Source organism: Hippocampus zosterae, chromosome 11 (genome assembly GCF_025434085.1).
Source record: "Hippocampus zosterae strain Florida chromosome 11, ASM2543408v3, whole genome shotgun sequence".
Lineage (NCBI taxonomy): Eukaryota > Metazoa > Chordata > Actinopteri > Syngnathiformes > Syngnathidae > Hippocampus > Hippocampus zosterae.
In genome coordinates, this window is record NC_067461.1 from 8710538 (window position 1) to 8734826 (window position 24289).

A 24289-nucleotide genomic window follows, 5' to 3' on the forward strand; every position below is an offset into this window, starting at 1 on the left:
CCCTAAGCAAAGATGAAAGCCGGCCTGCTCGGACTTGGAAATATTCAAGTTGATTCGATGGCTTTGTGCTCACAGATGTTTACACGTTCCTTCTTCCCTCCTTTCATCCTAGGTGGAAAACTCAGGGGATCCTTGGGAAAACTTCCAAAACTTCCAGACACTCTCTTATTGGGAATGTGTCTACTTATTGATGGTGACCATGTCCACAGTGGGCTACGGGGATGTCTATGCAAAAACCACCTTGGGGCGCCTGTTCATGGTCTTCTTCATCCTCGGTGGTTTGGTAAAATTGGATTTTAATCGATCTTCCCTTGTTCTCCTCCATGTATTCCCTTCCCCCTAACTTCTGACCTTAAAACCTGTCTGCCCCTTTCAATATGCGGCATAGACTTGATTATGATGCCAATGACTTGATGCTAAAGTGATACTTGAAACATTCCAATTTGAGAACATGTTTACCTGGTTGTAGCCTTTCCTTTAGCCTATTGTCTCTTGTGTCCCGTAATTACTCTGTGCTCCTTTTTCCCCTTTCCTTTCTGTATGTCTCACTTGGCGCTATTTTATCATGATATTGTTAATATTCACAGTTGCGGTTTCAGGACACCCTCCCTCTTGTGTCCCATCCCATAATTCCAACAAACACAGGGGCAGGGAGATGAGGCTTAGGCCGGCCTGACTGTTACCACAGCAGCAGGAGCAGCCTCCTCTCAGTTTTTTTCAAGTACAGTCCGACCACCTTGACGCTAATGATGAGAGCGAGGTGCATTTTAGACCGCATGCTAGAGTTTGTGAAAATAATCATCTAGCGTCACGGTTCCGTTGTTGTTTTTTTTTATTTTTAGTACCGCAGAGTTCCATTCTTACGGCGCCGAGATCGGCGCTACAAGTAGCAGGCCTAATCTTAACTCATTCAGTACCAGCCAATTCTGGACCAAGTCTGAAAAGACGGTAAAAAACGTCTTTGGGAGTGAATGAGTAAAACCTAACGCAGAGTCAATAAAAACGAGAATAAAAGCTATTTGTACCATTTACTTTTTCGTGACTGAAGCTGAAGTTCTAGACCAGCAATCTTGTTTTCTTAATGAAAAATGGAAAAACTAAATTTGAAAAAAACAACCAAAAAAAACGTCTTGGAGCCAAAGCAAACAGAGGAACCTGAAGAATAATTTTGCACACAATGTTAATAATAATAATATTAGGGAGTAAAGTACACAAAAGGGACGACCTGAGTAGCTGCATCGGAGAAAAGCAAAACAACTTACTGGCATATATATATACTTTTGGTTTCATTTTCGATTGTGCACAATGTCCAGCAGCTGATTGCCAACAAAACAAAACAAAACAGAAAAAAACAAAACAAAACAAAACAAAACACTATTGATGAATTGAACCTAGATTTCCACAAGATGGCGTCCAAGGAAAACTTTTGTTACTTTCTCCCCAATCAGAAATTGAGGTTCCCCCCCACACCCCCCAAAAAATATGCAAATTTGCGAATGCCAAACTGAAAATGTAATTGTCGAATAAATATCCATCACAGAATAATAACTGTGCTATTACTGACATCAAATACCATAATTATGAGTTCCTGTTTGACTCTGCCATCCTCTGTTTCTTAAAAATGAGATTGTAGCAGCTGGACAACTGTCACCATCAATGTAGCGATGGCCTGCAGCTGTGTGAACGTGTCCCCTGGCGTGGCCATAGTGAAAGCTCGTGTATTTATTTATTTCCCCCCCTTTGGCGCTCAGAACTCTGGAAAGCTTTCTATCTGAATAATGACCCGGAGCCTGAAGATGGTTTCAAAGCCAGCAATCTTCTGAGGCTCCCCTGGAAATACCTAACTGAAAATTTCCATGTCAATGAATGTAGTGTCAGTGAGGCTTCGGGCAAAACGCATTCAGCTCATTCTCCAAAACCTGACAAATGAGTGTCAATGTGTTTTGCAGCTGCGGGACATCAGGAGGGCCTATTCAAATCAACCTACCCGATCATCTGTGTTTGTTGGACAAAACATGGCACATAGGTTTTTATTAAAATTCTGCTTTAATATGTGAAGAAGAAAAAAAAATCACATCACAGGCTCAGAGTAAACCAGCTGTGATCAAATTGCCCAAAAAGCCAAAATGAAAAGAAAAAAAAAAGTATCACGTATCCGTAGACGCAATGGAGAGTTGCTGGATTTCGAAAAGAAAGTCATATTTCTCTTCCTTTGGAGAAATGTGGGTTCTCGCACGCCCCAGCGCTCGCTCTCTAGTCTCTTTTTTAGCTTCTGCTTCTGTCTTCTATCTTCTCCTTAGGCCATGTTTGCCAGCTACGTCCCTGAAATCATAGAGTTAATAGGAAACCGCAAGAAATATGGTGGTTCCTATAGTGCGGTTAATGGGAGAAAGTAAGTATTCCAGACGGTTCTGCTGTTGTTCTGTGTGCGGTGGAACCCTCGCTGCATGCCTTTTGTTCTATTTTTTTTTTCTGTTCCATGCATGTAGGCCATGTTTGCTCGCTACGTGCCAGAAATTGCTGCTCTCATCCTTAATCGGAAGAAATACGGAGGGAGTTATAACTCGACACGAGGCCGAAAGTAAGTTGGAACGCAGACAAGGTGTGGTTGTGTGACCCACCCCCCGACCCCTTTCACTTAAAGTCTGTCCCTGGGGGGGTGTTATCTCTATTTTTAGAGCAATTAAAAAATGGTAAACAACAAGTCACACTGGGTGACTGGAGACCTCGGCCATTAAGACACACATGTTCATGCATCTCTCTGCTCTTTGCTCTTGACCATCTTCTTCTTCTTGCTCACTCTTTGTCACTCTGAGCTCATCCAAGGGCCACACTGAAAAGAACGGGATGAGGAAAAAAAATTCACAAAGATGAAGGAGGAAAAAAAGGTCAAAATCTTATAGGTAATCTTATAAGAATCAAGGCAATTTTAATGAGTGCAGTTTTAATGAGCAGCGGTCCGAAATTTACGATGTTAAGGCCTGGAACACGCTTCCTCACGATTATTTAACATATACAATAGAGCTTCAAAAATTAGTCGACTAGACACAATCCAAATTGTCAACAATTCATTTAATAGTTGTTTATTTATGTATTAGGTAATTTTTGTCTAAACTGCCTCGCCTTTCTTCCGCTAGCTGTGTGCACATGCGCAGTAGTTTTAAACCACGTCATCAGTGATGTGATTTTAAGCATTATGGGCAATGTAGTGAGTGGCATGGCTAACCCGTTCTGGTAACAAAATCCAGTTTTGGGCGCATTCCACCCAAAATAGTGAATGCAAACTTTTCTTTCATGGCAGCGGGCATCTAAAAAGGAAGCATGTGGCTGATGCGCGATTCAGTTTCTGACGGGGCCAATCGTGTCTGGAAGCTAGTTTTATAGCTATGCTAACATAGCTAGGTAGTAGCTAGCATCTACTACCCGTATAAACGGATTACAGAGGCATATTAATTTATTCTCCTAACATGAATTTTTTTCTTGCACAAATCTATTTTCTCCGTTTTTACACCATAAAATTAATCTTAACTTTTGTAGTAAGAGTACACAAACCACGAATGAGCTAATAAAACATCAGATAGCTGTAGACAGGGTTCCCAGAAACAAACAAACAAACAGTTGAAAAGAAGAAATTATGAATAGCGAATTGCAAATAGGCAGCGGTTCGCTGTATTTGCATACATTTATATTTGTTTCATGCTCCAACTTTTTTCTCTTGCACCATTTTTCCTCACAAAATGAAATTATTATTCTTGTGATTTCATTATTTCCTTTTCACTGTGGCCCGAGCACTCCTCAAATCATTTTTGTGCTGTGCTTTTCTGTCTTGACGGCTTGAAACATTCAGTGTTTAATTCGGATTTTGACGAAGAGTTTTCATGACTACTACTCTTAAACGTGTCTTACATTGTGCAGTGCTTGGATCGAGCCTCTGTTCAGTTCCAGCGACCAGTACAAGCATTACGATACTGATAAAATGAATCATAAATAGTCATGAAACCCCTACAGTGGATGAAAATACAAAAATAAGTTAATAAAACATCTGCAAATGCATTGGTGGTCCGCTGGAGTATCATCAATGATTCATTTCTTCTTCTGATTTCATTTTTGCTTGCATGCTTTTGTGGGCTCGCGTATTGTTCGGCTGCATCATTTCTGGCATGGCCTCCGCATTGACCCGCGGCCTGGTGGCTTCTTCATGCACCGTGAAAAAGCCACCTTCCTGTTGTCTGTCACCGCTCGCCCCCATGACATCATCAACGCTTGACACCACTCTGGCCCTGATCTTCAGTCAGCTCCCACACCCTTGAATGCTGGTTCGCCTCACTCCCATTTGGAGGCTTTTGAATGCTTTTGGCTTGCTTTTGTCTTTTTTTTCCCTTTTTTTGCTAAACCCCGCTTGGTTCTCAGTGCTTGCCTGGTTCCTCTGTACGTTGCTGCCAGTTGTGTTCAGCGGCTCTCGCAGCCGAGAGTCCGCATGTGAAACTGTACACCAGTGCTCGTTGTACAGTGTTGTGCTCCTTCACCTTGTGGCTCAAACCTCATTGATATTCAGCAAGCGGATTTTATTTTATTTACTTTTTCTTCTGCATCGTCAGTGATGCTGCCTCGTCTTCTCCTTTCCAATCTTCACTCGATTGGGATATAACTGTGCGAGTCAGATGTTAGAATAGAAAGAGGCCAGAGAAAAGAAAGAAAAGCCTTTGTTCGACAGTGTTCACCTGTCAGCGGCGCAAGATTGATGAAATGTTATGTTTGGCGAGGAACTTCAGCCCAGACTCACAAAGGGGTGCTGAGAGGAGCCCTTGTCAAAACCCAGGATACGCTCTCCCACACACTTTATTTTCTCCTTCCACTTTCATTCTGGAAGAGAACATGTGGTTACAATCACGATATCAACCCAAAACAAAGACGTGATCACGTACGGGTATGAATGCGTTTAGTGTTTTACATATTATACACAAAGTTTTGGCCGCCATTGACGTGCATTGAAAGAAGCTCTCATGGAAATAAGATTAGGCGATTACAAGTAACTGACTGATTACAGAGCTGAGGTCACGATACAATGCGAACTATTAAAGAAAGTTGCTCTAATTGAATCTTTCTGTGCGGGGCACTGTCATTTGAAACCGCAAAACGTGAGAGGAAGCTGAAGAGGGATTTCTCCCTTTCATGCTTGCGCTAGGCTGCGCAGTGTAGCACACACCCGCCAGCTGAGTGACAGCGCCGGGCTTGCTTGTGTTGATAAAATAATGGCGAGCGTGACGTTACGTTGGCAGCTCCGCTCTCGGGCGGATCTGCGTTTTCCATTATGGTTTCCATTAAGCCCGAGTTCAGTTTGAAAAGCGGTTGGCACAGAATCTTGCCCCAAACTCCGCGACATATACCTTTTAGAAGGATTTTGTCAGAGCCAACAACTCTGGGCCCCTGATCCCCCAAAAATATATATTTAAATAGTTGTGAAAGTGGGTGTTTTTTTTTTTTTTTTTTTTTTTTTTTTGCTTTGGACCTTCCTTTTGTATGCACTTGTGAACTGTCATTATTACAGAAAATATATATTTTCTTTCAGTATTGCATATATACAGGTATACTGTATATATATATATATATATATATATATATATATACATATACATATATCGTGTGTGTGTGTTTACATAATTGTGTCATGATAAAATCCTGCGATTGGCTGGTGACATGCTCACCCACGATCACAACGAGGACGAAGCAATATCAAAAATGAATGAATGAACGAAGCTGTAATCATGTCAGTTCTGTCTATTATTTCAATTAACTGTTTTAAAATATAAAATATTCTTGATTATTATGAAATTACACTTGGATATTTGTGAAGGCGTCTTGTATAAAGAGTCATTCCCCTTAAACAGCAGTGGCCAAATGACTATTTTAGCTGTAGACTTATTAGTGTCTTTGCATATCTCGATAAGTTTAGTCGTGGTAGTGCCCGATATTACCCACATCCCAACACTCCCAACAATCCCACATCCAACAGCTGTGCTGCCCAGCCCCCACCTTTTTTTCATAACATTGCAGACTATGTCAAAAGTTATTTTTAGTAAATGCCGCTGTCTGTAAAAAAAAATAGTGGACGGCAGGCCGCAAATGGCCCCTGGGCCGTAGTTTTGACACCACGGCCTAAAAAAATCCTGGCCCTCTGCGTTTGGGTAAATAAGCGCCCAAGGCAACATGAAAGAAAGTTGCAGTTCCAAATAAGCATCCATTCGACCATTTCCAGTGCAAACACAAGCCGGCTGAGCGAAGGATTAGAGCAGTAGCAAATTTTTGTGTCTGTTGCTGATGTTTGAGCTCTCTTGGTTTTCATTTTCAAATCATTCCAGACCACATCCTGGGATGTTGCCCCCGACTGCATGTTCTGTATGCATGTTCTGTACTGCCCGCTTGCATTCAACGTAATTGTCTGAAATGTGTATTTAATTTTTGTTTTGAACTGATGGGAATGTATTATTATACAGTTTAAAATGGAGCTGAACTGTATAGTCATGCTAACTGAACTGGGGGTTTTGTTCATGAGCTAAATAGTGGTGGATGTTTATTTGCTCGTCTTTTTTTTTTTTTACATTGAAGGATTTGGTGTTGGGAACCTCTGAGGTTTCTCATGTGTTTTTTGTTTTTTACCGCTGTCCCTGAAAGGGTTAGAATGCCAAATGAACATTGTTGCTTTATTTTCTTTGGAAACCAAGTTTATAGTGGGGGTTTTGAATTTAAGCATAAAGAGACTAGGAATTCACTCAGTATCTTAAAAAAATTATAGACATGTGAATGGTCACATTTAGTGTACGAGAGGTCCTAAATTTGATCCGTCCTCGGCATGAGGTTTCAAACATGTAAGGTTGTGTAGGCATAAGGAAGATGTTCAACATTGTGGTAGAACAGGTGGCACTTGAGTGGGCGTGGTTTCAGTGTGTTCAGCTGACGTGCCAAATCGTTGGAGAGCGGTGACAATGGCTTGATTTTTCATGATTTTGAAACTTTTTTTTTAATCGTTCCAATTAGGCAGGGTCTTATTATTTGCCACATATTGTAGCATATATCTGCTACATTGAGAATATCTGCCTATAAAGCAAGTCATGCTCAATCCTCATCACCTTGCAGAAGGGCAAAGAGTCACCGAATGTTTGAGGGAAAACATGAGCGATGTTTCCCGTCCGCTCGTGCCATATGCCGCTAGCTGCCCACGCATATGTCAGCTCATCAGACCCGACGGCTCAACTTCTTTGCTTAGCCATCACAGCTGCCCGTTAAGATTCTTTGAAAGGGCATCTGGGAAGACCATCACGCGCCACACCGTCCATTACTGGACACTCCCATCAATCTGGAACCGCAGCTCGCCACCGACATCAACTTGTATTTCCCTCCAACTGATTTCACTCGCTACAATTCACGACGCCGACGATTAAAGTTTCCCTCCCGCTATATGAGAGCGTAACGGCAACTTTGAAGAAAGCTGTCATGACAAATCTACGGCATTGAACAGGAACATGAATAGTGAACACTGCAACCGCAGTTAATTTTAGGAAAAAGTAACTTTATCCTTTAGGATGTGAGTGCAGAGGTGTGCCTGTGCCAGGCCAAAACGAAAGTGTCTCAATTGTCTCCTGGCACGTCGCACTAAGTAGCGGATGAGGCCCATCATCATTATGAGGTTATCGTTTCAAATGTCCATCGGGTAATTAGTCTCTGTGCCATGCGGTCCGCACTAATCTGTGTCAGGAGAAGGGCACATTTGGATCCAATGTTGGCAATGGAACGTCATCACACTCAAATTTAACTTCATCGTCTGACTACGTAGTTAACAATGTCTCATCACGGGCCTTAGTTTTACCCATCTGGGCTACAGACAGTTTATTTGAAAAGAATCGGCCCACGGGGAACACCAATTAGAGAACCCCCCCCCCCACACACACACACACAATACTTACAGTGACTAATATTTTCATGTACCAAATACTTTGTTACACAAATTTTAAACATGTCCTCATTAGAGGGGAGACCGCAACCAAATCAGAATTTGATAATATCCGTTTGTCCGCAATGTTACCATTTCTCATAAAATTATGCCTAAATCCACGTTAAGCGTCGACACTGTACATGGTAGTTTTATCCAGAATGTTCAAAGAAAAAACATTGTAATTTTTACGAGAATAATGACAAACATTTTTTTTTAAATGACAACTTTATTTGGATCATATTAGGACGTTACTACTTTATGATCAAAATATAAATTATTCTGGTGAGATTATTATTTTGTTACGATATCGTAATGCACATTTTCTTTGACTGACTTTTCATTGTACAATTGTGACTTGATTATTGATATTCAGACATTGTGTATTGCAATTATGCAAAAGTAAACTCGGAATATTCCAAGAAGAAATATGTCATTTTGCATGCCTTATTATTGCGGCATCGTTTTCATCACAGTGACATGATTCTTTTAACTTCACACCATTTTGAAAAATAAATGGTTTTGTCCACACGTTTGTTAGTGAGCAGGCTTCCTGGTGAGTGGAGGATGAAGTAATATTTTTTGAAGGAGGGCAAAGAGATTCTGCTGCCCAAACAAAAGCGGGTCCGACACAGGTCGACCAGCTCACGATGCATTTCGCGGCCCAATTCAAAACAAGTAGAGAAGAGAAACATTTCCTTTGTTATTAGCATTCCCAGCCCCCGGCCATGAAAAACATTGTTCTCTTCTTAATTTGTTTTGACATTCGACGAAACGCCAGCGTCGAGCGTCGACAGGACGCAAGTGGACCAGCAAAGAGCAGAACGTCCATTCTGAGGAGCCAAGTCTCGGCTCTCGTCAGTCCAGAAGCTTTGACTTTCCGTCGCGTGCTATTCACTCATACGGCGTTGAATTGGCCCAACCAAACGGACAACAACGACAACAAATATCCAACCGACATGGCGACGATAACGCAGAATAAGAATGAGACGAAGACCGCATTCTTTCATCAGGGCCGTTTTTGTTTTGGCTTGCGTCGCTGCCATTTGCACTTGATCACCGGAGCCCGCGGCGTTTACATCCAAACACAGATCTAACGCGCTGCCGCAATCACCGGCTGACAGATCCCTCCGCCACCGACTCTAGCCAAGTTCTTGTCACCGGGTCCTGTTTAGACTGGGAGTCAAGCGAAGGCCTCCCAAATCCCTTTGAACGTCTTTTTCAGCGTTCGTGCTGCAGAAGAGTGCCATCATATCGATGCGCATGTCTTTGTCAGCATCCATTCCGCTCACACGAGGCGCGGTTTGGCCGTCGGGACGACGTTTATATTGAGAACGGATGACGGGCCGACCGCTGCGGGCCGCGTAATTATAACTTTTTTGATTTTATTTTGATTTTGCTGAAGTGGCTCACAGTCGAGTGTTTGATTGCGCTCAGGTTTGAACCACTTTTTTATGACAAGGGGCGGGGTGGGGGGGTATTCACTTTAATGGCAAAAGTGATATAACTCAATTATGCCTTTGCTTTGAAAATACATTTCTTGAGTTTTTTCTTTCTCGTTCTTTTGGTGCTTTGGTTTTGGCTGATGATGTTTGGGAGACATGCCAATGTCTGCAATGATTTATGTTGCCTACTCAAAACGATTTCTTCCCCTCCCCTCCTTTCAGGCATATTGTGGTCTGTGGTCATATTACCCTCGAAAGTGTCTCCAACTTCCTCAAAGACTTCCTACACAAGGACAGGGATGATGTCAATGTAGAAATTGTTTTTCTCCATAAGTAAGTTCACGTATTTGTGCTCGGTGTCTTTAAAAAAAAAGCGAGCCGTATTGGAAGTGCGCCTTCATGTACTGACAAATGTCCCCCTTGTGTGCCAGTATTTCCCCTAATCTTGAGCTGGAAGCCTTGTTCAAACGCCATTTTACACAAGTAGAGTTCTACCAGGGATCGGTGCTCAATCCTCACGACCTGGCTCGAGTCAAGGTACATTCCATTTTAGCACTTTCCGGAGCCTCTTATTCCGTCACAAACTGACATGTCATATGTAAATGATTTAAATGGGATCAAACTTTTAAATGATAGTTCTCAAATGAAATCTAGCCCAAATAAAATATTTGAGTGGCACATGACGAGGTCAGAAAAATGGGCCAAAACGATGACGATTTTTTTATTTGGTGTGTAAATGATGTTTATACATATTTGGACGTTATTTTTTAAATGGACTCCTGAAAATATAGATTTTTAAAATTAAAATTTGTAATTATTATTCTGCCGATTAGATTTTTCTTCATGTAAATCAACTTTTGCATTCTGATAAAATACATTTATTTTATTAAATTTAGATGTATTTTTCTCATGAAACAACAACTTTAATATTTGTAATATTTTAGCCTCACTTGTAAAATTTTGGGATCTTGGTATTGTAAGACTGGTGTATAATGGTGTATTATTTTATGAGAATAAAGTTGAACTGTTACAAGAAAAACACAAAATGGTGAGAATAACCTCTTATTTTTTATTCACATTTTAAACTTCCTTCCTGTAAAAAGACAAAAATCATAATCGTCTGACTGTTACTTTCATGTTTTGGCGTCACACTTTACATTTATAGATATGTATATATTGTCAATTTTTTTTCTCTTTTGAATGCATATCATGCAGCAATTGAGTTATGTGGTGCATATTTCCACGAGACAGTGCTAAAAATGCCTTGCTTGAGGATATCCACTTTTAAAATCCCAAGTTTGATCACATGACTAATGTCTCTGAATCCTCGAAGAACAGAAACAAAAGCGCAACCACGTTAAAAGGCAGATACAGTACATTTGATATGTACGTGCTCGCGTGACATCACTGACACGTTCGGCCGTAATCGGAAGTGTTTCAATGACATATGTGTTTCGACCCTGATACTCGCACATAGATTGAGTCAGCAGACGCCTGCCTCATCCTGGCCAACAAATACTGCGGCGATCCTGATGCTGAAGACGCCTCCAACATCATGAGGTAGCACATCGTCTTCACCTGATCGCGCATTCTTGCTTATTTTTTTATTTTTATTTTTTTTAATTGATTGTGGGGTTTTTTCCTCCACCTATAGGGTCATCTCCATCAAGAACTACCATCCCAAAATCAGAATAATAACACAGATGCTTCAATATCACAATAAGGTGAGACTGTTGGCGGACCGAACCTGGGTGCAATACATATTACCAGCCACCAGGGGCATGTGTCGATCTGTAGAGTAAAATGGGAAGACTCAAGCATGTTGTGGGCCCCGGTGTACTCATCGCTTGCTTGCAGCTTTATTTTCTTATTTGGGGCCCGAGCACTAGGCAATGGGGAAACCTTGTTGCAATCACATTCTTAAAACAAACGAATTGCCATTTTCAAGCCCTCAACTAGTGCAGACATTTTCACAAGCGCATGTATCCTCACCAAAACAGAATTATTTTAAAGTTCCTGAACCAGAACTTCCAGACATTCTATCACTTGCTTCCCTTGGAAGCTGATAAAACATCTCATCCATCTACACAAAATTGGGGAGACATGTTTAGCTTAACGGGACTCACATAAAGTCTGAAAAGGAAGTTTGAAGCAAACATTTTGAGCAAATTCCAGGGCTCGAATTAGGAAAGTTGTCTAAATGAGCCTCACCAGGAGTCAGGTGTCTTAGACAAATGGCCGAGGCTCATTTATCAATATTTTGATGGGTCTCCGCCGACGATTGTGCTACGTGTAATCTGCGACACGCCTGACTTTGTTTCATGAATTGATTTTTGATTTGCTGGATGGAATCCAGACGACCTTGATGCTGCTTCCTTGCATGTAACCTCACAAAAAAAAAACATGAGTCACTCACTCTACTCTTTGCTGACATCCTGTGTTCGTACATTGTCGCCGGGCACAGGCCCATCTGCTGAACATTCCGAGCTGGAACTGGAAGGAGGGCGATGATGCCATCTGCCTGGCCGAGCTGAAAGCGGGCTTCATCGCCCAGAGCTGCCTGGCCCAGGGCCTGTCCACCATGCTGGCCAACCTCTTCTCCATGAGGTCCTTCATTGAGGTAACTCCTTCCCCGTCACGCTGATAAATCCAGACTCACGTTGCGTTTGGCTTCAATAAAACGGATTCATGAGAAGATTGGAGGTGAGGCCAACATAAGTAGCTACAAGCGTGCTGGAGAGTGACGCAAGGCAGAACACTTCCCCGGTAAATTTGAGACATCCTCATCCAGAGCCAGAGAGACGAACCATTAGTGTGTTCAGATGTCCCAGCACATCATATTTTACCGCCATATTTCATCTGGAATCTATTTCCGCGGCGGGGCGCTGAAGTGGTGCTCGCCTTTATCAAAGGACGGCTCTCGCGACATTAAGATGATGGATCAATAAGTAATGAGCAGGCCCCCACATCTGCACACCATATTGGCGAGGAAAAACATTGACGCTCTGACTTCTCCGCCGTTTATTTCCAGATTGAGGAGGACACATGGCAGAAATATTATCTTGAGGGAGTGGCTAATGAGATGTACACCGAATATTTGTCCAGTGCCTTTGTGGGCCTCTCCTTCCCCACCGTGTGCGAGTAAGTACCCCTTCTTTTGGCTGCTCGGCCAGCCCGCCCGCCCACGGTAGGTTTTACGTCGAGCACGAGCGAAGACGGCCATGTAAAATAACGAGAATCTCCCTGATATTCTTCTCCACTTTTATTTTATTTTTTTCTCAGGCTGTGTTACGTGAAGCTGAAGCTGTTGCTCATTGCCATCGAGTACAAGTCGGAGCAGAGAGAGAGCAGGTTTGTATGTGACAAAGGCTCCCATTGTACTCGAGATGACAATGCGTTTGACGTCATTCCGTTGGGGAATACGGCAGCGGCCGGACATTAAACTGTCTGCGTTTTAAATGCTGCAGCAAACAAACCACTGTCAAGTGTCTTCTTGATTCTTCTGCAGATGTACGGAACCAACAATTAAATAACCCGTTCTTTCGGCTCTACCGAACCGACCAATAGTTGACTTCAGACAGAATGGACAGAAAATATCCTACCTTGGGTCAATTTTGAAGAGAATCAAATACACTTTTCAATTTTGTGTCTTTTTTTTTCTCCTTAATTTCTGTTGCTTCCTTGTCGGCTTTAATACCAATAACTCAGTTGCCAAATCAGTATAAGGGCTGCACTGAAAAGAAATAATGAAGGAATGAGGAAATCTTAAATTTATGAGAATGTTTGCATTTAAAAAAAAAAATCTCAAAATGGTCCTATGACCTGCAAATATTTTTTTCGTTAAGAAAAAACAATGCCACATTCAAAATTGTGTCTCATCAACAGCATCATCGCTATGAACACTCTCAAGACTTTATCATGACATCTTGATTTGACTCTCATAAAATTTCAACTTTAGTTTTGTGGAATTGACATTTTTCTGGGAAATATTTTTTCCCCATGATCTCTTGACTTGATTCTCATAGATTAAGATTTTGCTTTCCTCTTCTGTATGAAACTGTACCTTAATTGTCACTATTTGACTTTTTTGGAGTAAAGCAACTGCTTTTTTTTCAACTGCTACTCTTTTCTTCGCAACTTTCAGAACATAGAATTCAAGTCAAATTGAGTGTTTTTCCCCCCCAATACTATAAATATTATCACTTTCATGTAAAATTTTGATTTAATTGTAAGAGTCTGACTAGTTGAAAAAGTAATCATTTTACTACATTTCTCAACTTATAATTTGCATTTATTTTTTTGTAGAATGATTACTTCTCCAATTCATATATTTATTTTTATGTTCGCTTTTGGAAGATTATTTAAAATGATTCTTTTAATACGCCAGCTTAAATCTTGCAAAATCCCTGTTTTATTTTTTTGTGGCATTTCAATCTATTTATTTATTTCTGTTTCTTTTTCGTGTGGCCCTAATACTCTTTGAACTCCCCATTTCCTCTTCCCCTTCAACATTCACCCTGTTTTTTTTTTTTTTGGTCAGTGTGTGTGTGCTCAACACACCAGAAGCCATAAAACTGAATGTGGACTTCAATGTATTTCCAGTAGGTTCAGCAATTCTAGCTTCGTCCCAATGGCTTCTTGAACTTTGCATATCGACTGTATTCGTAGACAAACATTCTGTGTGGTTGGTGAAGAAAATGTAAACAGACATGTTTGGGAATCATGATTTAATTTTTATTTTTTATTTTTTTAATGAGTTGATGACCTGGTTACACGCAAACATGCCAACCGGTAACGCATCCAAACGTTGGCAACACTTGCTTGTGTTCTCCTGTTTGATTTGAGATTTTGTTCTTGTTGTTTGCAGAAGCCGAAAGCGGTATGCCCTCTACCCTATCTTACTTCCAAAGTTCCGCCACTACTTTAACGCTTCTGACTTTGGGAGTTGTTTGCCCCACCTCCCGCCCCCCTCCCCCACCCCAAGGAATATTCCCCAAACGCTATCTCACACAGGCCTCTTTTTTTTTTTAATTCCTCCTCCTAACTCTTTTCTTTTATGTTTTTTGATGGTGTCCCTTGTGCTCAATGCACTAACTTCTTTGCAGCCAGAAAAAGAAAGAGAGCAACTCGATGAATTGGACATGTTTGTAGGAGTGCTGTTTCTTTGTCTTTGCTGTTGTCGTCGTACCAAGGCCAAACGCTCACCCTCTCCCCATCTACCTCTTATTTGATTTCTTTTTCTTTCCTCGACCAGCCCCTTCGCTTCGTTGATTTCTCTCACTTTTCGTTCCCTTCGTTCAATTGTGACCTAACTCTTCTTTGTGTGTTTATCTTTTTTTTTTCATCCAATTACTTCCAATCTTTGCCCAATCAAGTGCGAAGTCTAGCACAAAAATATGACGGTTGTGCTGCTGATAATCTCTTTTTCTTACATTCTGGAGACCCGCTGATTATATCTGTCGGCAGTGCTTAATATGATAGCATGTCGTCTTGTCCCACATGGGTTTATTACACCAGCGCCCATTCATTCGGGAAAAAGGCATGAACATTTTGGATGTGTATCCAAAGTGAAAGTTTTACCCTCCCGGCCCCATAACACCACCCCATATGCATTCACTTTTGCATTCCATCGCCTCTCATGTTGTCAATGCTTCACGTGCTGCGCATGTATGTGATAAAGGGAGAAAAGGGCAGAAGTGCACATGCCAACGCGTGTGTATGTGTGTGTGTCAAGCCGCACTGTATCGTCACTCCCATATACTGTATATGCGTGCGTGTGTGTGCGTGTCTCTGGAGTAGATGTCCTCAAGTAAGGTCACTTCCTGTCAGTTTGGTGTTTAAGAAACAATCCAACTGCACAGAAGTTACTGCAACCGTCTGCATCTACGTACCTTCCCCTATACCTGTACTGCAGTGGCTCCCACCCCTTCCTCCTCCTCCTCCTCCTCCTCATGTCGTTTGGTATCTTTGCATGCTCCAAATATGATGCCTTCACATGATGTTGGTGTTGGACTGCCTGCTTTGTTGCTCACAATATGAGGTTTTCACGCACCCGGAAGTTTCCTTTTCGCCCACCTGACTAATGCACCTGGAAAATCTCAGATTGGGGCAGCAATGTTTTGTACGAGTGTTTTAATCGGTTTATTTATTCGTTTGTTTGTTTTCACTAATGAGCATGCTTGTCTCTCCGGGGGGCTATTCAATCTGAGTGAATTCCGATTTTGGTGTTATTTTACACGATGACGCAATGTTTGCAATCCTAACTGCACGACTTGCACAATTTGTGGAGATATGGATTCAATTGCTCCCTTGATATTTGTGATCTGACTATTAGAGTGTGATAGAGCCCAGAGGAAAGATATTACACATCTACTTTGCCGAATCACAAATTTAAACTTAAAAAGAAAAAAAAGTTGAAATCTGATCAGTATGTCAAGTCTTTCATCTGGGCTCACGTTGTGGAGGAGTGTGACCTTCAAGGTCTGTGGAATCTGTGTGTGTGTTTTTTAAAATTTGGTTTCACACTCACATCATTGATGACTGTTGCCCACAGGTAACCATTAATGAGCTGTGTGTGTGTTTGCGTGTGCGTGAGCGCCGCTGATAAGTGCGTGTGATGTTTTCTCTCTTCATGTCAGTCTAATTAATGGGGAATGATACAGCCATTTTCAGTCCAAGAACATTGCAGTCATCACGCAAAGGGTCACAGTCACACCCCCTTGTACTTTATTTTCATATTTTCATTGAAAGTAAAAATGGAAATGATCAACATCGAAATCGTTTTCGACCCCCGTCTCCTAAATCAGGCGGCTGTTTCAAGCTAACCAAATAATGCTCTTCTTTTACAAATGAAACGAGGCAATAAGAGCAGGCGCTGTTCATTCCCTTGCATCCCACTGCCGAATAACAACAAATTAATTATTCTAATTATAATTCGCATTTTCTGTCCTGCACTCATGTCTACGTGTAAGTGTCATCACAAGACTTGTCCAAGTGATGATCAGTAAAGAAAGACTTAAAATCATCTGAGCATTCATATCTTACATTCTTTCCTTCCCTCCTCATGATTAACTATCCCGAATAGTTGACAGAAATGTTGCGTTCAAGGCTGCTGGGAAATTAAATCACCCACCCAGAGCTAGCATGTACCTCCAAGCATAGTTAAGAAACGTAGCTGTTTGGGGTTTTTTGTGCTCTTTCTATCTTGCCAGGAGATTCCACCAAAGCCCTGGCTTATAGGAAAGTAGTAATTGTGGTCAAGGAAGTATTGTTGCCATGATGCAACTGGACCAATAGGTTGAGGAGTAGTTCAGCCTGAGTTGTTAGGATTGAAACGATACACCCAAATTTTCAAAATCCAATTATCGATTGGCCATTTTTTTGAGTGTGTCCTATTTTGAAATATAATTAGGAATTACATGCAAGTATTTGGATTCATACTTTGTGATATGTTTATTGTTCAAGCAATGATAAACAAACTTGAGGAGTTACCCCAGGGCTCAGTCCCTTCCCCCCTTGAATAGTGGTGATTAACCGCTTAATTGCCCTAATTAGCTCATGTCAGTGAAGGAACCATATTGGTGCACAGACGTGGCCCACATACTGGACTATAATAGAATACTTGTAATATTAAAATAATATAATTTGTGAAAATACAATGCTATATTTGAAATACATAAAATATATCCATGAGCGAGCGAATAACTTTATTGTTGAACTGTATTATAAATATTGCAAATTTTTCTATTGTGGGACAAATAAAGTTTTTCTTATCTTAAATAGCACAAAAAGTGCTCCAATAAGGTGACATTTGCATATCTCCAAGATTTTCGAATGAAAGCGTGTATGTACCATTCCTCTTGATTAGCATGTGGTGTCAGCGTAAGCATGGGCATTGTTCCCCAAAGTTAATGAGCACCCGGTGTGCTATGTCTCCCCTTCCCCAGCATCCTCATCAACCCGGGCAACCATGTCAAGATGCAGGAAGGAACGCTGGGATTTTTTATCGCCAGCGATGCAAAGGAAGTGAAGAGGTGAACGCCGATGACTCGCCGCTGTCCCACAAGCGAGTTGGGAATCATGTCCTCAAAATGCGCACATGTCTTTTCAGAGCTTTCTTCTATTGCAAAGCTTGTCACGATGACATCACTGACCCCAAGCGGATCAAGAAGTGCGGCTGCAAACGACGTGAGTATCCCGGCCTTTACGTCGTACCCCCCTCCCCCTCTCTCTCTCGTCCCTCTCCTCTCCTTCCCTCCCTCTCATTCCCCAACATTCCGTCCGTTTGCTACTTTTTAAACTCTGCTATTACTCCTCCTATTTCGTCGCTGCCGCTCTATACTGTGGCACTGAGTGTATGTTTTAAGGTAAATAAACGCTCAAAAGGTGTCTTGTATATACAGTAGCATCCGATATGGTACGGTATGATCATCAGTTTTACTTTTGTGTAAATACTTCTTAGTTTATGTCATCTTTTTAGTTACTTATGCCATTTAAACATTGTGTCGCTCCACTCATATAATATATATTGAACATATTAATTAGATTCACAATGACAATGACGTTATTTTATGGTAAATTACTACAGAGCATAATTGAAGATGCATTTCAGTAAATTCAAATATGGTCAAAAAGTTCATTCATTTAAGGAGTTCAAATCAAAAGCTGCCTAAAATACAAATTCATGAAGCAGAGGGAAATAGTTTTCAAAAGGTTATGTTCTATCTTTTGTGGTGCTGGTTTTGGAATTTAATTCATTGAAAATAAATTACGACACGTTTCACTCACAGTAGTGCATCACTATATTTTTAAATTCAGTGGCTGAAAAATTACATTCTGACAAAATTCAAATTTGTTGAGACCTGTACATTTGAGAAATACAGACCATGTATAGAGTTCAAATAATTTGTATTTTTACAACATTTATTTGAAAATTATGTATTAAATGCCAAATGAATATACATACGGGTCAGCCATAAGTTCTCTCTCTCTCTCTCTCTCTCTCTCTCTCTCTCTCTCTCTCTCTCTCTCTCTCTCTCTCTCTCTCTCTTTAATACAGCAAATGCATTTGAAAGTGCACTTTGTTCATTCAATATATTTGTAAACGTCAATATTATGAAACGTCATGTGCACTGTAGCCACCAGTAGTTCGAGTGAACAGCCCCTATTTAGCTCAACGGTCAGTAACAATTAAATTAGTGACAACAAGCAGCGTTCTAAAATAGACTCACTAATTCCTCACGAATTTAGACTGTCACAAATCATCGGTAAATTGTATGCCCCGCCCTCTCAGTCTCGCAGGCTGACCTATGCACACCTCATTTAGACAAACCGTAGCAAAAACTAAATAAATCTGTTCATATTTGGTTCTCTTCTGTTGTTTTTTTTGTTTATTTGTTTTCCTCCATGTTTCTTTATGACCAGTGACACACTCTTTGATGTATTTCCTCCCCTTGCTGCCACTGGAAAACACCACTTAATTTTAACTACTCACTGCTAGTGATTTATTGTGAGTAAAAATCCAAAAATGGGTGTCCGACTATCCAAAGTGTTCCTTTATTTCTCCTCCTCAGTAAATAGCCCACTGTATCTATGTTGCATGTACCAGTATAGCTTCTGCATCCCACTCCTCGCCTCTCATTTCGACATTGTGCTCAAACCAGCAGAAGTGAGCCTCCTCATCACTGCTCCATTCAGCTGGTGCTCTGACTAAGTTTATACAGGCAACGGTAGAGAGCGTGACCCACTGACAGCCCCCACACACACACACAGACACACTCAATAAACACCTTTACAGCGACACGCTCCAGCAAAGTCCTCGAGAAATGTAATGCACATGTGAGATGTTAATTTAAAAGGCCCTAAACTATGAACTAAGGTTTAAATCTGTCAGAGGAAGTTTGGTGTGTGTGCTTTGTGGGAACCTCTTCAAATCCCACCAAGCACTCACCCCACAAAAAAAAAAAAATGATCCCAGCTTGCCAAAACACAATGAAAGCAATCTGGACTACCCTTCAGCCCACTTCCATGTCAGTTTCAGTGGTCATAGTAATCGATAGCCACTAGATGGTGCAGTCGTGCCAGGAAACAAACCCCACCCTTTGTATTCTGTTCAGCAAAGCAGCATGAGGCAAATGGGTACTTTAAATGAAATGAGAGATATTTTTAAAAAAGAGTCAGCATTTTATTAGCTCTAAGACTCTTCTGAATAACTATGGACACCCTTCACATTTAGTGTGGATTCCTGATAGCAATTGTAAGCTCAGGCTGGATTTACACTGCAAGTCCACTACAATATTTACGATAATTAGAAACATTTTTGTGGCGTTGTCAGTTTCACGCTCGTTTCTGTTATTCGCGGCAGGGCATCTCGATCTGGGGGTTCACTTATGTTCAAATATGACATTACTGTCTAGTTGGCCTGGACTGACCCCTGACACCCATTGAATTAAATTCGTGTAACCGCGAGGTTGCTCGTTTTCTGAATTTAAGGGTGTAAACTCCCTTTTTAATTGCTTGTATTCAAGCAAATGGCTCTTTGTAAGGTATGTTGTGTTGTGTGCTGCCTTACTAGATCCCTAAATGCCAATGTTAAAAAAAAAAAAACACAAAAAAACCAAAAACACCTGCATAAGTTATCATTCAGTAACATATAGCTTTATCTCATGCTCTGAGTCACTAACCCATGTTCACTCCGTCATAATTTTAGCAAATATTTGTAGGGCACATACTTGGAGTCCATCAGTATAAAACAATGAACAAAAACAACTACGGCGCTAACTGAAAGTATCTTCCTGCGGCACATGACAACATTTTCTCATGTCGCTGTGTAAACTAGTTCATTACACGGCATATCATCGAAACCGCAAATGTCTGGAACACCATAAAGCAAGGACCTCAATTTGAATAAGACCGGAATTGAGGAACAGACCCCAACCTCAAAACGTCAAATGTCGGAACCGCATTTACACAGTGCGTGAGCGCTCGCTGCGTTTAAGTGACGTCAGTGTTTCTGCCTTGCCGGACCCTCATTCGGAATAAACCTGATTCCGATCTGAGGATATCCGATTTCAAGCGTCAGTTTCTTCTCCATGCACAAAAAATGCCTATGGTTTCACTTTAAAGCGCGTTGTGTCAATCCAGCCTCAGTCATCATCCTCTAGGCGGATATCTGCTTATTTGTGAGAAGTCAGAAGACATTTTCACCGTGTCTGCGTCGTGTTCTCCATTGCTCCACAACACACTTAACCATGTGTCAATTTTCATCGGAACATAACATACGTTGACTGTGGTCCCGGTGCCCCACCCCCACCCCAACCCCGAGTGAAAACTCTGAAGTGCAGAAGTTCCAGCATGACCCGATAGCCTGGCTGCTCATGTCTGCCATTCCCCTCCAAACTGCTTCATGACTGTGAACAGTTATCTTTGCACCCCCCTTTGTCGCTGAGACTTAAATGACTTTTTTCTGCATGTTCCGGAAGCCCACATGCATGCACGGCACGGGAGGACAACGGTCCCTGAAAACCTGCGTTCCCCATTCTCTCCTCGGCCAGGAAACGTATGACTTCATTCGGTGATGTTATTGTCGGGCGCGCGTCAACGTCAAGTCAAAGATGGCCGCAAGTGTCACGGCGCCAGACGGGTATTAGGCGGCTTTCAGTTTGCACCTGGCCAATGAGAGAATGGGGAACGGGGACTGTTGGTGCACAAAGTCACAGCAATCTCGAGACGCCGCTCAGGGGACTTTCACTCCCGCTTCCCTCGGGGTTCAGGGCTTCACACACAGGCAGACCACATACAAGCTTAAGGGCATTTCAGCTGCAAGAGTGTTTGTTTACTGTCTATTGGTGCTCATGATGTGTTGTAATTGAGTACGTACTCCTACAGTACTACTCTCATACTCCGAGTTGCTGGACAACCCAAAGTTTTTTTGTTTTGGTTTTTTTTGGTACAAACAGGCTTACACAATTGGATTTGAATGTGTTCGCTTTTATTCCGAACACTCGTCCTTTCACAGTGTAATAGTATATATTAAATATATATTTTATTTGTGGAAAACACTTAAAGTGGTTCAGGTAATAGATGGATGGATGGACTTTCCATAATGCTTAAATTATACAAACATGGCAATAACTGTAATTACCCAAAATAAGATTTGATAGTAGTAGACATTTTATTTGTATGAACACTGGCCAGCAATTTCTTACTATTGTTTTTTAACTGAGATACAAGTCATTTTTTTTCTCTTGCATATTAGTGTTTCATAACAAAAAAAATGATAATGTCGTTTTTTTCCCCCTCAAACATCCTAGCTATCAACATCAATTCGCCCAAACTTCTGTAGGTCAAACTTTAAAAAAAAAGAAAAGGAAACTTCTGAAAAACTTGATGTGCGTGAAAAAAAAAGTATTTTTTTTTTTAAATCAGCGTCATCAGCACGTTAAGGGACACATAAAGCCATCTCTGATTAAAATATGCCATTAACCAGTGTAATTAATGTATGATCAACTTAAATGTAATTAAATAACAACAACAAAATATCATCAAAATTTCCATTGAAAAACCGAAACAGTATTGTTTTTTTTTGTTTGTTAACAGTCAACTTGTTAGTGTTTAAGATTTAGAGAATGGCGGAAAAAAAACATTTTAAAATACTGCAAAGTACAGTTCATGCTTTTTGTATTTCACAACTATGTATATAATTTTAATCCATTTTCCATGTGCACGCTTTTATCAACAGTACAGCAATGCATTAATTTAGGGAGTCAGTGCATGTCGGCCGCTACTGTAAAAAAATGCTTCCCTTTCAATATGCACTCTGTATAAAGTTATGAAAAATTTGATGTTTTTTTTCAATTGGAGGAGGAAGTCATTCAAATAAACACACAATTTAAAATAAACACACACTCAACCACACATAATGCACATGAGAGTGAAGCTTCCCTTTGGGCGTGGAGCAGTGAAACTTCGTTTGTGCAAACGGCAGCATGAGTAGGCACGTGCGGCCCGCCCATAGAATAGTGCCATGCCTTTTTTGGACAGAGGCGCTTCCGTAGCGCTGCTGCATGATGGGATACAGGTACGTGCTCCGCTCTTCTCAGACCCATCGGTTTGCAGGATGTCAATGTAAAATGTATGACAAGTTTGTTTGAGGTTTGCTACTGAAGACGTTGCTCAGCCTCCCCCCCAACCCTGAATGCCTCCCCCTCTTTCTCCTCACCCTCTTCCCACTCTTATGGTTTTGCCTTTTTGACCTGTTTCAGCCTTAGCACGCAGCTTGACCCCCTGAATCACACCAATGAATACATTTGTGACTTGACTTTGATAGGACAAGCTGAAAGTTACTACAACAGCTTGGCGCAAACGTAGTGTGAGCTTTACTAAATTGGACATGTTTATTCCACTTACGGGGGCTCAAGTCTGCTAAGGCCTGCACATTCTGATGAAGTGACCTTCCGACTTCCTCCCTGGATGAATATTTTCTCCTCTTGCCATTAACCTGCTGCTTCTCCTCTCCTCTCATCCTGACACGTGACTGTAGCCAAGATGTCCGTCTACAAGCGAATGAAACTGGCATGTTGTTTTGATTGCGGCCGTTCAGAGCGAGACTGCTCTTGCATGTCAGGCAGTGTACATAGTAACATGGACACCCTTCAGAGGGCCTACCCACTTTCCTCTGTGTCTGTTCATGATTGCGCAACCACGTTACGTGCCTGTAAGTGACACCGCCCAACACATGCTGTTACATGTCGTCTGTGACGTGCGCTTCCATGTGTGTCGTTACCATGCGCTGCCGTAACGTGTCGTACACGTGTAGACACGTGTAGCCGTGACGTCGTCCACGTGCTGTGGTGGTCTCGTTACTTGGTGTAAATGTGGATTTGTGGCATAATTCACATTTTATTTTATTTTTCTTCAATGTTGATCACTGTTTTTCTGACAATTTTTGTAGTTAGCGAGCTAGATAGCTAGTGGTGATTGTCTGTCTGTCTGTCTCTGACCATCTAGCATTCTAGCTATCACTCTATCTAATAATCTATCTAAGGGTGAAATCGATTTTTGTTTGTGCGTATCGCCTCGTCTCAGTTGTCGACTTCATGCTATTTTTAAGCCTGTAACATAGTACTTGTTTATCTATCTATCTATCTATCTATCTATCTATCTATCTATCTATCTATCTATCTATCTATCTATCTATCTATCTATCTATCTATCTATCTATCTATCTATCTATCTATCTATCTATCTATCTATCTATCTATCTATCTATCTATCTATCTATCTATCTATCTATCTATCTATCTATCTATCTATCTATCTATCTATCTATCTATCTATCTATCTATCTATCTATCTATCTATCTATCTATCTATCTATCTATCTATCTATCTATCTATCTATCTATCTATCTATCTATCTATCTATCTATGTTGCTTGCTAGCTAGCACTCTTTCTCTACATATACATGTATTTTTTTCCTTTGTTTTTCTCCCTCATTTATCTTATCATAATCATGTTGTTTCACTCGGTGTATAGTTTGTTTTGGTGGGTGCGTTGTGTTGTGGCTCTGTGGTGCTGTTGTATTGTACAGTACAGTAGGTGGCCAGCTAGCTATCGCATGCTGCATTTCGTCATGCAGTTGTGTGATAATAATCACGACTGGAAATTGACTGTTGTGTTTTGATGATTTTAAGGTAAGATGTGTGCCCATGAAGAATAGATATATTGTCTTGTTGAACAGATATACTGCAATGTAATGATTTGCTGTTCTTATCATTATACACTATACATTTTGTTTGACAGCCCCTGAGTTCACTTATTTTTTAAGTCTGTGTTTTTGTTACAATTAGCATCATC

At 41.1% G+C, this 24289-nt stretch overlaps 1 protein-coding gene across 27 annotated transcripts in view; it reads left to right on the plus strand.

Annotated features, from left to right (window-relative positions):
* kcnma1a (potassium large conductance calcium-activated channel, subfamily M, alpha member 1a) overlaps positions 1-24289 on the plus strand; it is a 142327-nt gene that overhangs the window by 85393 nt on the left and 32645 nt on the right. For 8 of the 27 annotated variants that reach the window (XM_052079976.1, XM_052079977.1, XM_052079978.1 and 5 more), the window contains exons 8-19: positions 113-283; positions 2301-2392; positions 9655-9765; positions 9864-9969; positions 10910-10992; positions 11087-11156; positions 11897-12052; positions 12464-12573; positions 12715-12783; positions 14300-14311; positions 17379-17465; positions 17543-17619. In XM_052079976.1, coding sequence (XP_051935936.1) covers positions 113-283; positions 2301-2392; positions 9655-9765; positions 9864-9969; positions 10910-10992; positions 11087-11156; positions 11897-12052; positions 12464-12573; positions 12715-12783; positions 14300-14311; positions 17379-17465; positions 17543-17619 — 1144 coding nt within the window. Of the gene's footprint in view, positions 1-112; positions 284-2300; positions 2393-2489; positions 2582-9654; positions 9766-9863; positions 9970-10909; positions 10993-11086; positions 11157-11896; positions 12053-12463; positions 12574-12714; positions 12784-14299; positions 14312-17378; positions 17466-17542; positions 17640-22972; positions 23147-24289 lie in introns of all 27 variants that reach the window. The other 19 variants (XM_052079965.1, XM_052079967.1, XM_052079973.1 and 16 more) reach the window with 8 other exon arrangements.